The sequence below is a fragment of the Cryptomeria japonica genome, chromosome 2 (genome assembly GCF_030272615.1).
Source record: "Cryptomeria japonica chromosome 2, Sugi_1.0, whole genome shotgun sequence".
Taxonomy (NCBI): Eukaryota; Viridiplantae; Streptophyta; class Pinopsida; order Cupressales; family Cupressaceae; genus Cryptomeria; species Cryptomeria japonica.
In genome coordinates this window covers 169,396,189-169,413,976 of record NC_081406.1, presented here as the reverse complement: position 1 = coordinate 169,413,976, position 17,788 = coordinate 169,396,189, and the positions used below count along the sequence as shown (strand labels likewise).

The window sequence follows — 17,788 nt, the reverse complement described above, 5'->3', positions numbered from 1 at the left end:
GTAGATACACGTCACCAAGGCATCATGACTTTTTCCTAATGTATTAATTTATATAATGGGCAGAAGATGGTACCGCTTGGGTTGTTCCCCTCCCACCGGCCTTATGGGATTCTCGGGAGGACATGCCCTTCTACCTAAAAAGAAGATGATAACAATTTCGCTTACACCTAACGCCCAATAGAAGACGAGGGGAGTTCAAATACTTTTTTTATCATCTTTAGGGTTCTATCTAAACACAAAGCACACAGGCATAAAACACCTCAAACAAGTTAATTAACCCCAAAATGGAATAAAAATGTGAGCCTAATTAAACTAGAAATGAAAAACAAACAGACATGTAGACAAACTTTCTAATAGTATTTAAATGAAAAATGGGTAAAAACTCAAATTATACACGTAATTTAAATATTAAAATATGAATAAATTAAAATTAACATCAAAATATTAAATTGAATAAAAAATGCCTTGTAAAATTCATCAACAATGCATCCAAATGGTTGTCAAATTGACCCTGATAATCGAGCTAGTTGACTTCTCAAATAAAACAAAAAAATAAATAAAATCTATTTTTGTCCCATGGTTGGATGGGGGACCAAGTTTGGCAGGCAGGAGTCCGATCGGACTCCCATAGTTTGGTCGAACTAGCCGACGTGGCTTGCCATGTGGCACCAAAATGACCATTTTCTCCGTATTTTCACCAGATTGAACTTCTAGTCAAATTTTCGTTAGAATTTTTTTTACAAAAAATGAAAAATATCCTTTTACAAAGCTCGAAGTCACGAATCCAGTTATATTTTTTTTACTATTTTGATTATTTTTAATATTTTTTATTAATTAAACATTGCGAGTATCTTTCTTAATGTTAAAAAAGAGGCTGAATAGAAATTAAAAAAATTTAAAAATTTATTTTTCACCAAATGAGAGAATCTTCTCAAAAAGGATTTTTTTTTTTATTAACGATAAATTTAGTAGTCAAAAGGTGACGTTAAATGAAAACTATCAAATTTAGCTATGTTGGACTTCAAAATATTATAACGAGAAAAATATACATCAAAATTTTTTATTTTTTTTAACACTGCATATATATGTTTTCTATTTGGAAACAAAAAATCCAAAAAAAATAAAGTCCATTTTCACTTTTTTTGGTAATGGCGACTAGAACCCCTGATTTTCACCATTTTTCAGCAATGAAAAATCTATCTTTGAATTTATAAAAAAAAAATCATTTTTTTTCCTACAAAAATTTAAAAAATAACAGACATAAATTTCATTAATATTTTTACATTTGATCAATTTACGTCATTTCAAAATTCAATTTATAAATATCACTTTTATGTTGTCGAAGTTAAGCAGTTTTAGTTCTATTGATTAGTGTCTTTATAAAAGTGTGACACAACATTGTACTTTTACCCTGGTGTGTGAACTTGCCCTAATTAATTTAGCAATGCATGTTAAAAGTAAAATGGGATATTGTCTTAAGGCAATGGATTTCATGTTGTTAAGCTCATATTACCTTACACCTAGTGTCCAATTACCCCATGCAATGAGGGTTTGAATTTGCTTTTAGATTAAAAAAATGACTCATACAAATTCAAGTGCTTATTAAGAGTCATAAATAGTAACACAATGTTATTAGCTTGGATAAATATATGACAAGAATATTGTAGCACATATATGGTTTCTTGTGGCTTAGCCCTTTCTGTATGTCCATTTACTTACTTGGTGTACCTAAGCAAAGGGTTCTTTGTTTTAGACCCTGCTAAAAGTCGTAAGTTTTTGTATCATTACTAAAGCATTATGTGCTCTAACAAATAGAAGATTAAGAAAAAAAAAGTTCTTATGTTGAATGATATTGTCTTTCTTATGGCATGCAAAAATGTGTTGATACATGACACACATTCTCTTTGTCTAAGCACAACTTTTTCTTGTAAGGCTAGGCAATGGATATCATTGGAAAGGAATTTAATCACCGACAAACGTTCATGTCTACAAAATATGAGGAACCACCTCATGGACTCATAATTATGCCCAGAGGCATCTACATTGACATCAAAATGTCCATATACAAAAATCCATTCTTGAAACAATTTGGCATGCAAATGGCACAGGTAAATGCATGAAATATGCCATGTTTCAGCTTTTGTGGAGGTGTTATTTTATTACTCCAAATAAAATAGAACCCTTGCCACTTGTCTCCAGCTATCACAACCTTTTGCATGCAGGACTTTAATGGATTTGTATTCTCGATTTAGTATTTTAGAACATTTATTTTTATAGATGATTCTCTTCTATTATAAGATATTTCTTGGCAAATTTTACATATATTTTTTAAATATAAGTATACGAGTTTTAAATGGTAATCACATTCATCAAAACTCCATAAAACATCCATCTATGTGCATGAACAAAATCCTTGGGCCAAGACCTTTTTCTTATGTTTGTGTTGGAATCGCATTTGAGGAAATACTTATGCAAAATGAATGTCAGAAGAGCATAGATATTAAATAATAAACATAAGTCTATTTTCACCTTAATATCTACTGATGGTGCCAAAGATAATCATGGTGGTTTACATCTCAATCTCACTAAATCAGTGGTAAAGGAGATATATTGGTTGGCTATGGTAAGTCTTTGTCCTTCTTAAAATTCTTTAATATTTTGAATAATTCATAATTCAATTTATTTTCTTGTCTCTTCAAAATTGAACCTCAAATTAAAATAAGTATAAGAAACTATAAAATTTGAGACACCAAGATGATTTTCTGATATTTCCAAAACTTATGCACCAAATCTTCTATATTACACAGACTAAATCCAATCAAATTAATGTAAACATTATATTAATGTCATTTTTCTGATTTGAATTTTAGAAGATATGTATTCCAATATAAATTCAGTACTACTGTTGAAATAAATGTAAACCTAGATAGGGTTATAGAAACTAAGTGTAGGCTATTTTAATTATTTCTCAGATTGGATCATAAACATCTAACAAAATTCAAATCAGCATGTTGTAGCTCAAACCACCAAATAAGGAAGAAAAGTTAAACACCTGAAGAAGTATTTATGCTAGTTGACTACCATTAATCCATCACCAATGACAAATGTTGACAGTTGTATATCTTCAGTAGCAATATAAATAGCCAAACATAAATGTAACTAGTAAATCAATATCTGATATTAATCTATTACTTTTCTAAGCCACGAGGAAACGTGACACACGACATATTTGAAACTCTATCAATGTTAGGCATACGTCCATTTTCAACTGAATTCTAATTGTTGAAGCTTATGAAAAGGCTTAAATAAAACAAGGGAACTATTAAAACTATCAGATGTGACACACAAATTGAAGTTATTAAAAAAAATCAAATCAATAGAAATTGGAACTCAAATGCTGCTAGTAACCAATGGTCACCACTCTTTATTTTTGCATCAGGCAAGTAAAAACTTACCAATCTTGTCTATCATCTAAAAACAGCTTCAATTGAGACCTACAACTATGATATCTACAAAAAGGAAGAAAATCACATAGACAGATACTACTGTCTTCTATCCCAAAGATTTGAAATCGATTGACATAGTAGATTTACAAAAGGATACTATAACATTTACTAGCATCAAAGCAAAATAATACTGCATGATGCAGCTAGCTTAAGATACATTGCAGTGAAGCATCATACTCGCTATGAAAATATAATTCAATAATGTACATCAAACAATTGGCAAGAATATCACTCGTTCCTTTTATCACGTACAAAAGAAAGCTAGCAACACCAAGAGATGGCCTCTTACCAGTTTATTGTGAATATGAAAGGTTTGACCATATTATGCTCATCAACAAAAATGACTATTTGGGCAGCCAAACAAATTCTCCCAAGCTTCAAATGCAGTTGTCAGGGAATTCAATTAGTTACATCTATCTATGGTTTGTCAGTGTTCTCACAATGAAAAAGGACACAGAAATGAAATAAGAGGAGCAACTTCTAAACAACTTAACCTGACGGGCATCAAGAATTACTTATCTAGGCAAGTTTGTAAAAGTAAGGATTAATGCAAATGCTTTCAAATGCATGCCTATGAGGAATTCCTAAAGATTGAAACAACAATAATGTGTCAAGAAAAATAAAGAATTAGTACAATAGATAATGCTTTGGGATTGTTGTGTAAGTTAGAAAATTACATCCATCATAATTATTAATGGTACTTGATTTTTATACATTTCTTTTGATTTCACAAACATGGCACTCAAAATTTTGAGGCTTGGTTTGAAATTTCCGGTCATGTAAGACAAATTAACTGGTGATCTCCAAATCTCACCAAACAAATCAATGTGATTGAATGCTATGCAATATACATAAGTGGATACTGCACTCAAAATTTTCAGGCTTGGTTTGAAATTTCCGGTCATGTAAGACAAATTAAACTGGTGATCTCCAAATCTCACCAAACAAATCAATGTGATTGAATGCTATGCAATATACATAAGTGGATACTTTTTACAATTACAGTTGAGATGGAAAAGCCTGCTTATTCCAAATCACTACCTACTCTTTGCATAGCTTTCAAGCCCCTCAGTCTCTGCATCAAATACTTACTGCATTTGTTAGGGCAAGAAACAGAAAAATTGCCTGACAGAAGTTTGCATCCAGTCAGTAAGAAACTGCTGATTCAATAACTGACAAATTACCTTTTTGGTGGATTTACTTTCCCTGACTTGAGAAACATGAGCAAGCCAACAACCAGGACTAACATCCATCATAATGCTTTGGGATTGTTGTGTAAGTCAGCAAATTACATCCATCATAATTGTTAATGTTACTTGATTTCTATACATTTCTTTTGTTTTCACATGCAAACCAATCAAGAGTTCCTCAAGATTTCAAGGCTTGGATTGAAATTTTTGGTCATGTAAGACAAATTGAATGGTGATCTCCAATCTCACCTTACAAATCAATGTGATTGAATACTATGCATGATAGATACATTGAAGTAAGCACTCAAGTACAGTTGAGATGGAACAGCCTGCTTATTCCAAGTCACCACCTACTCTTTCAATAGCTTTCAAACCCCTTGGTCTCTGCATCAATTACATACTGCACTTGTTAGGGCAAGAAACAAAAAAGTTGTCTAAGAGAAGTTTGCATCTAGTCAATAAGAAACTGCTGATGCAATAACTAACAAATTACCTTTTTTGTGGATTTATTTTCCCTGACTTCATACCGTTCTTGAGAAATGTCACTAAGCCAACAACCAGGACTAACATCCTGCAAAAAAGCATGCGGCTTACAATAGATGAAATTGATTCACTTTCTGATAACTAATATTCTTTAATTATTAACAACAGTCAACCATGACGTGCAATTATTGCAAAATCATTCCAAATAAAAGGGCTGTCTAAGAATTCTAGAAAGATCCGTAATCATTGGTGTCCAAATGAAACAGTATGTATTTTCAACTTCAAAGCACTGTTAAATTTCCCTAAAAAATGGATCATAGACAAAGTTTAAAGCACATCTAAAATGTTCTTTAAACGGTGTATTCTAGAAAAGGTATTACAGCAATTTCTCAGCAGGAATCCTACAAATATTGATTGGAGAAATATAGATCAAAAAATATCAGGGTAAAAGGCACAAGTTTTCAAGAATAACAGTTATGAAATCTCTTTTTGAAAAGAATGGTTTGCATTGTTATTCACTGCTCTATTTATTATTCAACGTGGGAAAAGGGGTGCATCTTCTTGACAGATTTATAGCCAAAACGAAGCCTGTGTTAAATTTGCTTTGTGAAAATTTCTAACAGAGAGATTTAATAATGATTTTAGGCAAAACCTCCTTCAAAAGACATTACTTACATACATGACAATTTCAGATTCCATTTGGAACTACTTTTCTGCAAAGAACTCCTTAATTTTAATTTTCTGTACAACCTACTTCCAAATTTTAGAAAGCCCTCTCAACGGAACCACTAGAAAAGCTAATTATATTAAGGAACCTTATAACAAAAACTAGGCAGACGCTAACGACTTGAAATAACAACACAATGTTCTTATATTCTCTGTTGTATCTGTGCCACCCCCAGGATTCAAATAAAAAGATAAAATAAAATATAAGAAAAGCACAAGATGAACGCTCACATGTATTGCCTTGTGGATACACTTGAGACGCTTTTTGGGCCTCAATGGCAACTTTGAGCTCTTTATTGCCAGGAAATCTTCCTCTTTCTCTCTGAAGGATAGGCTTAGGCTCAATTTTGGCCTAACAAAAGTCTCCAGATACAAGGGCTTGTTGTCTTGCATTGTGTTCCTTCTCTCTGTATTATTGCCGTTCCTGGTGCACATTATATGACTAGTCCGATGCTGTGAACTAGTACTTCTTTCAGTAGGTGGTGGCAGGGAATGAAAGCTGTTATTGGAGGGCAGTGCTATCTTTTTATCAAGGGCTGACTGGATTTGATGACACTGTTCTTGTGGGGAACAAGGGATTTGATGGCACTGTTCTTGTGGGGAACAGGGGATTATTCCTGCTGCAGCAAGTCTGTCCAAACAAATGGTGGATTTGTTCTCCATAATCTTCTCGTTCTTCTTTACTTGTTGCTTCACCCATCCCATGCGCTTGCGGACAGCCCATTGAAAAAATTCACCACAAGAAATTAGGTTCTTTGATGTTGTCATCTCCACTTTAAATAAACAGCAAGATCATTCAGATTTCTCAAAGCTAAAAACAAAACTTTCTATTCCTTTAGCTCGTTAATACTCCTAAACGTTGATGCAAAACACACAATGAATGCTTCCAGAAGCAGCAAAAAGAAACTCAAAACTCTCAAAACAGAAAAATAGATGACAAAAATCTTGAATCCGTAGGCATGAGGCAGAAACCCGGGAATTTATACAGGTTGCGCGTGAAAATCCTTAATCCCAATGTTTACAGCCAAAAAGTGACCAAAAGCTCTCCGAATCCTTCATTCTCTGCGCAAAATACCAAATTCCAGTAACTCCAAATTCATATTCATATTTTCTTGTCAATATTTCATGACAATCTCTAACAAATTCATTCGCCTGTAAACCATCAAATTCAAATTTTACCGGCCTAGCAAACTATATGACCACAAATAAATAAAATTTACTCAACAAAACTTCAATCATCGACTTAAACTCACAAATGGAGACATGTCCCCTGAAAAAAATTTACCAAAACCAAAAATTAAGTGTTTGATAATAAGCTTCGCAAAAAAGACAACCAGATTGAATGAAAAAAGAATCGACAGAGGAAACATACCGTAGAATTTAGCAGTTGGCTGAACTCTTTATCAGAAAAATTCAAATAGTGAGCTAAATGTTACAAGATTTGGCTCGCTCGAATCCCTGAATGCGCAGAAGAAGATTCGAAGGACCAAATTTATAGATACGGACGACTTCACTAGCATTTAATCCCGGATTTTTAACAATGTACATTCAAATTTTCTTGCTATTTTCACCTCCTCGGCCTGCAACGAAACCTAAATGTTTTAGTCTTATCTTTTTTATTTATTATGATATTTTACCTACCAGGATTCTATATTTAATCTACCTAGGAAATTCTCCAGAATCCCAGCGAAGACATCGCTTCAGCTGCATCGTTGGATTAAAAGAATCGACGGTAGTGGATCAAAGCTACTAAACAAATATCCATGGCTCGCTTATTTATAAGAATAGCGAAGAAGATGCAATTGTCATTAAGCATGCATTAGTTACAAATAAACTTTATTAATAATTTAATAAAATTATAAGGAAATATTATGTTTAAGTTTGTATAATCTTCTAACAAGGAAATAAATTGATTTTGTAATGAACATTTCATATTCTAAAAATTTATATTTGTAAAAAATTCTTATCTCTCTTTTCAATTTTCAATATTGTGTAATCAATGTCAATAATATAAATAATTAGATGATGGCTCATCATATGAAAATCAAGTCTCAATTAATAAATCAAACTTCAAATTTGGTTCCTTATAAAGATATCAATACATATCTAATCATACTATTGTGCTACATAGCTTAGCACATTTTGTCTCATTCTAATCAAATTAGATATTTTACATCTTTTTTAGATTATAACCGATAATTTTTTAGTTACAATTAAATTTTATTTATTTTTACAAGTACTAACTTAATTAACCAAGCATCTTTCATTTAATTAGAAGTGTCAACTTCTGAACCTTTCCAACCACCATCATGACATCAACTCTTCACCACCACTTGGGTACTCACAGTTGAATGTGGTAAGCTCTCAATATCAAGTTAATCCCTAAACCCAAATCTAATCCTTGAGGGTTCATTCATGAAGACCAAACCTATGTATTCCCTTTTGAGAATTAAAGGCTCTATAGTTCATAAACCAAATATATAGAGAATTTCTCCTCTCTTGTATGAGATCTTTGATCTCACTTTTAAATCACAACAACTCATTAAGTTTTTTCTTTATAGTTAATTTAATTACCATGTAATGCCTTGAGCTCAATATTAAGGTAAATATTTTGCCTATTTAAATTTTGACTAAATAATAAATATTAGAATCTTTAAAAAAACCCTAGATTAAACTAATGTTTATATCATAACTTTAAAACTCTATGATTCAAATGTTGTCATTTGACCCTAAATGATGTGCCCTTATCTATTCCTACTTGACTCTAGTAAACCCATAAACTTTTCCTTACACTTACATAAATAATTGTAGAAGTTGATGATCAACCATAAGAGGCAAGAATCACCTACAAGCAAAACACCTATCACACAAAAGAGATCAAGCAAAGATAATATGCTCTATAACAACTAGAGAATTTTGTATTATTGCACAAAAGAATTGGAGTTACAATATTGGAGGTACAATTACAATGAATGAATGAAACCTTATAAATGATGATTGAAACCCTAGGTGTAAACCCTAATGCTAAAGTTAGGAGAACAAAAGAAATGCAGATTAGGAGCTAAATTAAGCTCAACTACATCAAAAACTAATTTTAGAAAAAAAAAACTCTAGATAATAAAAAGCACCTAAGTTTAGCTTAAGTGAAAAGTAATTATAGGACTTAATTAATAAATAATTATTAGATAATTGTCCTAAAATTACTCGAACACCCCCCTTAAGATTAACTTAGGGATAAGATAAAGAGCTAAAGATTAATGCATGCATGAATGAGTCGCGACAACTAGGCTTGATTAGGTACTCATGTACAAACCAATGCAACTCACACCAATGAGGTTTCTCTAAATGAATAAAAGGACAAAAAACACATGGGAAAAAACCCCTCCAAAAGTGAAAGATGCAATGAAATGAAAAAGGTACTACATGTGACTGAGACGGACTCCAAGTGGCCTCCCCAAGTATAGAATCAATCACAAAAGTATAATCAAGATTCCTCCCATAGGAGAGAAAAGAGGAGACGATGTATCTCCCCCACAATGAAGAAGCTTCAATACCGAAAATGAAGACTCAAGGACCAATGTTGATGGAGATCCAAGAGTGGCAAACCAAATTCCTCCCCTTAGGACGAAGCAAATCAAGTGACCAAGGCAAACAAATCCATGAAAGGAGATCTAAGGAAGTCTCATGATGTGTGTCATGGAAGACTATTCAATTGTCCAATTGTCTGAATCAAAAGATGCTAAATCAACTGAAGTAGATCCAAGAAGATACCTATTGAACAACCTCTGAAGGCACTGAAGATGGGATGATTTTATCAAACTGCCATCAAGGAGGAATAGAATATCCTCAATCATGTCTCTTATATTAGGAGTGTGTGATGTATCAAACAATCTTGCACTGTCTGACAAGTACTCATCTCACTTTGTTGAAACTGGAAGGGAACAATCAACTTGCTCAACTGAACTAATCTTTGAAGTAGGAGGTGGAGGAGGATCAAAACAATTCTTAGGAACCATTGTGGATGACTGAAGCACACATAGGTTCAAGTGATCAAACCTCTCCTCATATTTTTGGTCCATTCTCAATGCATGAGAGGTAGGACCAATTAATGGAATTGTATGTTCAATGGGAGCAAAATGTGAGAACTCATACAATCAAGATGCATGATCAACACTGCCAACTATACAAACTCTCTACTATGCAAATCTTTGGTTAGCACTAAATCAAGGGTTAAACTCAATTGCCTTACATGTCCTACTATGAGTAATCTAGTAAATGAAAAGAAGGTTGGAAGATAATGTAGGGATACAAAGAATATTATTGAATGTGTCACCATCAACCTCAATAGAACCACTCCCATTAACACTCATGTCAGTGTTATTTCCCATCAAAATCTATGAAAATGCATGATGCTCAAAATAAGAGAACATAACCTCTAATGATGTCATATGATGTGAAGCTCTTGAATCTAGAAATCACCTAGAGGACTAAGAATGTGTTGATGCAAAGAGAGAATGGCCTTTCATCTTGTCTTCACCATGTGCCATAGATGAAGGCCCAAAATGTCTAGGTCCTAAAGTGGTTGAAGATGATTGACTAGATGAAGGAGGTTGAATATTATTCTTCCGAAGAAGTTATTCCAACTCATCAATCTACTATGCATAACAAAAATGTTCATCTTGTCCAACATTGGTGCAATAAGCACACTTAGGCTTATCCTTTCTTGATTAAGACCTCTTGTAAGAGGTTGAAGAATTCAAATCATATCCATGGGTAAGTGCACAAAGACGGTGGTCAAAAAGGGGGGTATAAGTGGACACTTTTTTTCTAAAATCAGGTGAACTTGAAATTGGAGGCAAAATTTGAAAGTCATCCACTCAAAATATGAAGATAATCAAAGAACAAATATTGTAGTACTCTGAATCTAGTTTCCAAACTACTAAACTTTTTCAAAATTGGATAAGATTAAGGGGGTCAAATCCTTCGCGCACGAAAAATAGACCCTGATTTTTTCAGAAAAACATAACATAGTGTCTGACGTGCGCATCAAAAAAGTCATATTTAGATTTAGTATTTTGACAAATCCTTTGGCAGAAAGATAGGTAAGAGTGAGCACTAGATGTGTATTTTTTTGTAATTTTTTGATAACTATTTTTTTTTATGATTTTTTCGATCGAGCACATCCTGAAAATTAGGTACTTGTTCGTGTGCGAAGCATAAGTTGCACTAAAAAAATCGAAAATGCAATTTTTTAAAAAAAAATTGTAAAGAATCAAATTCACTACAATAATATATAATTTTTTTAAAATTTGGATAATTATATCAAAAGTTATTAAAAAAAATGGTGCACGTATGTCTGTGAGAACTAAGGAGACACTGGTAAAAGAAATTCAATAATAATATGTTATTGTTGTTCAAATTTTTTAAAAAATATATGGTTAGAAGTCTCAGAAGATGGGTGAAAATATGGTGGAAATTTTAGAAATACCCACTTGATGATGTGTAAACCTGATGATGACAAAGTTGAGAAACCAAGTTGATAAAATAAAACACACCAAAAAGGAGGGAAATGGAGGGAAATCAAACTTCCAAACCGTAGCTTTGTCATCCAGGCCTATTTCCAAGCCTAAACAAACAAAAGCACATATGGGGTACCTATGGTATAAAAAGCGCGTACGAGGTACTTATGGTGTAACAAGCGCGTACATGCTATTTTTACTATAAAAAGTGCGTATGCACTATTTTTACTATAAAAAGTGCGTAGCCCTATTTTTACTATAAAAAGTGCGTAGCCCTATTTTTACTATAAATAGCACGTACGAGCTAAATTTGTTTAAATTTTGGGAGTGTGTATAATATGCTATTGTATATATATAATATGTGTATATACATATAATATATAATTTATATATAATATAAAAAATTAAATATATATATATGTATGTATATAATAATATATAATATATTAAATATATATATACACATATGTGTGTATGTATGTGTATTGTCTCCCTCTCTCCCCCTCTCAAGTGCGTGCAAGGTGCCTCTCTCTCTCTCTCTCTCTATCTCTCTCTCTCTCTCTCTCTCTCTCTCTCTCTCTCTCTCCAATATATCTTCTTTTTGTTTGCATGTATATAAGGTGATAAGAAGATTGACAAGGTGGTCGGTTTTCTTTTTTTTTAAAGAAGATAGGATATAAATTAGAACGTTTGAAGAAAATGAACGTATTGGTTTCTTTGGATTGTGTGGATGCATTGGTTGGATAATATTTATGGGTCATATGGTGTATTATGACCCCTTAGGCATTGTTATGGATCATATGGTGTTCTATGATCCCTTAGGACTCCATATGGTGTCGTTATGGGTCATATGGTGTCCTGAAGGGTCATATGGTATTCTATGACCCCTTAGGATAACATATGATACCTTACATGTCATTAGAGGTCATATTATTTCCTAAGAGGTCATATGGTGTCTGATGACCCCTTAGGACACCATATGACCCCTTAACACACCATACGACCCATAACAACACCATATGGTGTCCTAAGGGGTCATAGGATGCCATATGACCCCTCAGGACACCATACAACCCATAACAACACCATATGGTGTCCTAAAGGGTCATTTGGTGTTTTAAGACCCCTTAGGACACTATTTGGCATCATTATAGGTCCTATGGTGTGCTAAGGGATCATATAGTGTCCTATGACCCCTTAGGATACCATATGACCCCTTAACACACCATATGACCCATAATGACACCATATGGTGTCCTAAGGGGTCATACGATGCCATATGACCCCTCAGGACACCATACAACCCATAACAACACCATATGGTGTCCTAAAGGGTCATTTGGTGTTTTATGACCCCTTAGGACACTATTTGGCATCATTATAGGTCCTATGGTGTGCTAAGGGATCATATAGTGTCCTATGACCCCTTAGGATACCATATGACCCCTTATATGTTGTTAGGGGTCGTATTGTGTTCTAAGGGTCATATGGTGTCCTATGACCTATTAGGACACCCTATGGTATCTTTATGTGTCTTATGTTGTCGTTTGACCCCTAGGACACCATATGGTGTCATTAGGGGTCATATGGTGTCCTAAGGGGTCATATGGTCTCCTACAACCCCTTAGGACACTATTTGACCCCTTAGGACTCCATATGGTGTCATTGTGGGTCGTATGGTGACTTATTACGTGTCGTTATGGGTCATATGGTGTCCTAACGGGTCATATGGTGTTCTATGATCCCTTAGGACTCCATATGGTGTCGTTATGGGTTGTATGGTGTCCTAAAAGGTCATATGGTATTCTATGACCTCTTAGGACACCAAATGATCCCTTAGGTGTCATTAGAGGTCATATTGTTTCCTAAGAGATCATGAGGTGTCCTATGACCCCTTAGGACACCATATGGCCCCTTAAGGCACCATACAACCCTAACGACATCATATGGTGTCCTAAGGGTTCATAGGATGCCATATGACCCCTTAAGATACCATATGACCCATAACAACACCATATGGTGCCCTAAAGGGTCATATGGTGTTCTACGACCCCTGAGGATACTATTTGGCTTCATTATAGGTCCTATGGTGTTCTAACGAATCATATAGTGTCATATGACCCCTTAGGATGCCATATGACCCCATAGATGTTGTTAGGGGTTGTATTGTGTTCTAAGGGTCATATGGTGTCCTATGAGCCATTAGGACACCATATGGAATCATTATGTGTCTTATGTTGTCGTATGACCCCTAGGACACCTTATGACCACTTAGGACACCATATGGTGTCATTAGGGGTCATATGGTGTCCTAAGGGGTCATATGGTGTCCTAAGGGGTCATATGGTCTTCTACGACCCCTTAAGACTCCATATGGTGTCATTATGGGTCGTATGGTGCCCTGAGAGGTCATATAGTGTTTTATGACCCCTTAGGACACCATTTGGTGTCATTATGGGTTGGATGGTGTGCTAAGGGATCATATGGTGTCTTATAACCCCTTAGGACTCCATATGACCTCTTACATGTCGTTATGGGTCATATGGTGTTCTAATGGGTCATATGGTGTTCTATGATCCCTTAGGACACCATATGATCCCTTAGGAATCCATATGGTGTCATTATGGGTCGTATGGTGTCCTAAAGGGTCATATGGTATTCTATGACCTCCTAGGACACCATATGATCCCTTAGGTGTCATTAGAGGTCATATTGTTTCCTAAGAGGTCATATGGTGTCCTATGACCCCTTAGGACACCATATGACCCATTAAGACACCATACGACCCATAACGACATCATATGGTGTCCTAAGGGGTCATATGATGCCATATGACCCCTCAGGATACTATACGACCCATAACACCACCATATGGTGCCCAAAAGGGTCATATGGTGTTCTATGACCCCTTAGGACACTATTTGGCATCATTATAGGTCGTATGGTATTCTAAGGGATCATATAGTGTCCTATGACCCCTTAGATGTTGTTAGGGGTCGTATTGCATTCTAAGGGTCATATGGTGTCCAATGACCCATTGAACACCATATGGTATCGTTATGTGTCTTATGGTGTCGTATGACCCCTAGGACACCTTATGACCACTTAGGACACCATATGGTGTCATTAGGGGTCATATGATCTCCTACAACCCCTTAGGACACTATTTGACCCCTTAAGACTCTATATGGTGTCGTTATCGGTCGTATGGTGTCCTAAGAGGTCATATAGTGTTTTATGACCCTTTAGGATACCATTTGGTGTCATTATGGGTTGTATGGTGTGCTAAGGGATCATATGGTGTCGTATGACCCCTTAGGACTCCATATGACCTCTTATGTGTCGTTATGGGTCATATGGTGTCCTAGGACACATGCATGGATCCCTAGGATACCATATGACCCCTGAGAATACCTTTTGACCCTAGAGAGGGAGAGAGGGGGAGGAGAGGGAGGAAAGGGAGGAAATGGGAGAGAGATACACCTAAGAGAGGAGGAGAGTGAGATAGAGAGATAGAGACTGAGAGGGAGAGACAAGAGATAAATGAGAGAGAGAGAGAGAGGGAAATAGAGGGAGAGATAGATATAGAGAGTGACAGAGAGAAGGGGACTCACACACACACACACACACACACACACAGGTGGATAGAGGGATTGGGAGAGAAAGAGAGACCTAAGAGGTGAAGGGAGGAAAGGTGAGAGAGAGAGAGAGAGAGAGAGAGAGAGAGAGGGTGAGAGATAGAGAGAGTCTGAGTGAGAGGGAGGAAGGGGTGGAAGGATATTACAAGAGGCTAGAGAGAGAGAGGTGCGAAGAGAGGGAGAGAGGGAGAGAGTGAGAAAGAGAGGTAATGAAAAAGGGAGAGAGGGAGGGAGAGGGGAGAGGGAGAGAATGAGAGAGAGACACCTAAGAGAAGGAGAGAGTGAGATAGAGAGAACGAGGATGAGAGGGAGAGACTTCAAAGAGAGAGAGAGAGAGAGAGAGAGAGAGAGAGAGAGAGAGAGAGAGAGAGAGAGAGAGAGAGAGAGAGAGAGAGAGAGAGAGAGAGAGAGAGAGAGAGAGAGAGAGAGAGAGTAAAAAATAGAAAGGGAGGTGGGGAGGTAGGGAGAGAGTGGGAAAGAGATACACTTGACAGAGGAGGAGAGTGAGATAGAGAGATAGAGGCAGATAGGGGAGAGAGACTTAAGAGAGAAAGAATGTGTGTGTGTGTGTGTGTGTGTGTGTGAGAGAGAGAGAGAGAGAGAGAGAGAGAGGGAGAGAGAGAGAGAGAGAGAGAGAGAGAGAGAGAGAGAGAGAGAGAGAGAGAGAGAGAGAGAGCCAGAGATGTGATAGAGAGGAGATAGATTTGAGAGAAAGAGAAATGAAGCGAGAGGGGGAGAGAGAAAGAGAGTTAGAGGGAAAGAAATACTTGAAAAAGGAAGAGAAAGGGAGGGGGAGGGAGAGGGAGAGAATGAGAGAGAGAGACACTTAAGGGGGAGAGAGTGAGAGATAGAGATATTTGAGAGATGGAGAGAAAGAGAGGGATATATGAAATAGAGAAAGAGGGTGAGGGAGATGAGAAAGAGACAGAGAGATACCCGAGAGAGGGAAGAAAGTAGAGAGGGAGATGCCTAAGAGACAAAAAGGTAGGGGTTAAGGAAGAGAGAGGGGGAATGTAGGGAAGAGATGAGAGACATAATGCTGATATGAGCATGTTGATTACTGAAATTTGACTAAGTCTGAAATTTACAAGATTACTCAAAAAACTAGAATCTGCATTATAACTCTTAGAGATCTGGAACCACTCTCAAACATCCTGACAATATATACATAAAATATAACTTAAAGTATAAGAAAGATAAAAGGCAAACCTAATGGAATGCTAAGTGAATTGCATTTTATTGACAAACTTTAGTTTTTAAACCACGTACGCGGTTAGTATACTTTAAACCGAGTACGCGGTTAGTATTCTTTAAACCACGTACACAGTTAGTATTTTTTAAACCGCACACATGGTTTAGCTTTGGTTAGGCTCAACAAAACGAGCATAAACGCGTACGGGGTTCTTTAAATTTGAAACACCCCGTGCGCGTTTTGGTGTTTTTCATGTTTTTTTTTGTGTGTCCACTTTTCTGACCATCATCTTTGTGCACTTACCCCCATGCGACTCTGAAGATGGAGGAGTGGATTTTGTACCTGTGTTCTTTTGCTTCTACTTCTTATGTTTTCCTATAGATGTAGGAGTCTAAGCAACCAAAGCCTAAGATTTGGAACAAGAAACTGAATCAAGCTATGATAGCTTGACCTACTCCCATGACAAGCACTCACAAAATACCTCAAATGAAGGCATAGTGTATATGATACCCACAACATCCATAGTGGAATAGAATGATGAATCAAACAACTAAAATTGGCCTTGAAGCTTGGACATAATCAAGAAGATGCCCTCCTTATTAGTCTTCTTCTTGCCATAACCCTATAGCTATGATCTTATGGATTTGAACTTCTCCAGAAAGTCCTTAATGGAAGGAAATGAATCAGGCACCAACGATGTCAAATTTGTCTCTAGCTAAAGTGCATGAAACTCATTAATATCCCCAAAATTTTCTCAAATTTGAGCAGCCACATAGCCGTAGGAGTGGAGTGGGAATCAATATAGAATTAAAAACTATTTGAAACATATAGGCCAATCAAAACCATAGCCTAATTCATCTTGTACCTACGCTAAATGATCTCAAAATCACTAGTAAAGTTGGGTTGAGTCTCATCTAAACAAGACCATAAACCCCTAGATCAAAGCAACTTGATCATTGTAGTCTTCTAGCTATGATACTTATGAGGGATGAGTTTCTCAATAGAAGGATCTACCATTAGGATAGGTTTAGAGAAATATAGAAATATGAAAGATGATTATTCTACCCCCCAGAACAAGAAAAATGGACCCTTTTACACTTGGATAAGCTGAGAAATCACAAAGTTGAGAAATGACAAAAATTGGAATTACTAAGTGCTTGGTGAATATTCTAAAAAATTATTGTAAATCTGAATAGAGGACTCTAATAGCTTTCCAATGATGTGCATAAGTTGAGAAATGGGGTATGTTTGCTCAAGTTATGGCCCCAGAAGCGTGAAATTGACCAAAATTGGGGTTACTAAGTACTTGGTGAATATTCTAAAAAAAATATTGCAAATCTGAATAAAGGACTTTAATAGATTTCCAATGATGTACAAAAGTTGAAAATGGAGTCTATTTGCTCAAGTTATGACCCCAGAAGTGTGAAACTGAAAGCTGACTTTGGAAGCCTGGTATGAAAAATTGGTGTGTAGACTGATCAAACCACTTGTAAAGTTAGATCAGTGTTGGAACCAATTTTCTGACAATATCTCA

The 17,788-nt window shown here is 35.7% G+C and overlaps 1 protein-coding gene across 3 annotated transcripts; it reads right to left on the bottom strand.

The window, feature by feature from the left end:
- Positions 1 to 4,354: 4,354 nt before the first annotated feature.
- Positions 4,355 to 7,529, bottom strand: LOC131065952 (uncharacterized). 3 transcript variants are annotated; one of them, XM_058000560.2, is made up of 5 exons: positions 7,278 to 7,529; positions 6,892 to 6,967; positions 6,137 to 6,613; positions 5,190 to 5,267; positions 4,355 to 5,080 (listed from the first exon to the last, which is right to left on the bottom strand). In XM_058000560.2, the coding sequence occupies exons 3-5, from the start codon at positions 6,608 to 6,610 to the stop codon at positions 5,030 to 5,032; spliced, it is 603 nt and encodes a 200-aa protein (XP_057856543.1). In that variant the 5' UTR covers positions 6,611 to 6,613; positions 6,892 to 6,967; positions 7,278 to 7,529; the 3' UTR covers positions 4,355 to 5,029. The 3 variants fall into 3 exon arrangements, with proteins under 3 accessions (XP_057856543.1, XP_057856541.1, XP_057856542.1); XM_058000558.2 differs by having other exon boundaries at positions 6,137 to 6,967; XM_058000559.2 differs by having other exon boundaries at positions 6,137 to 7,057; positions 7,278 to 7,511.
- Positions 7,530 to 17,788: the final 10,259 nt, after the last annotated feature.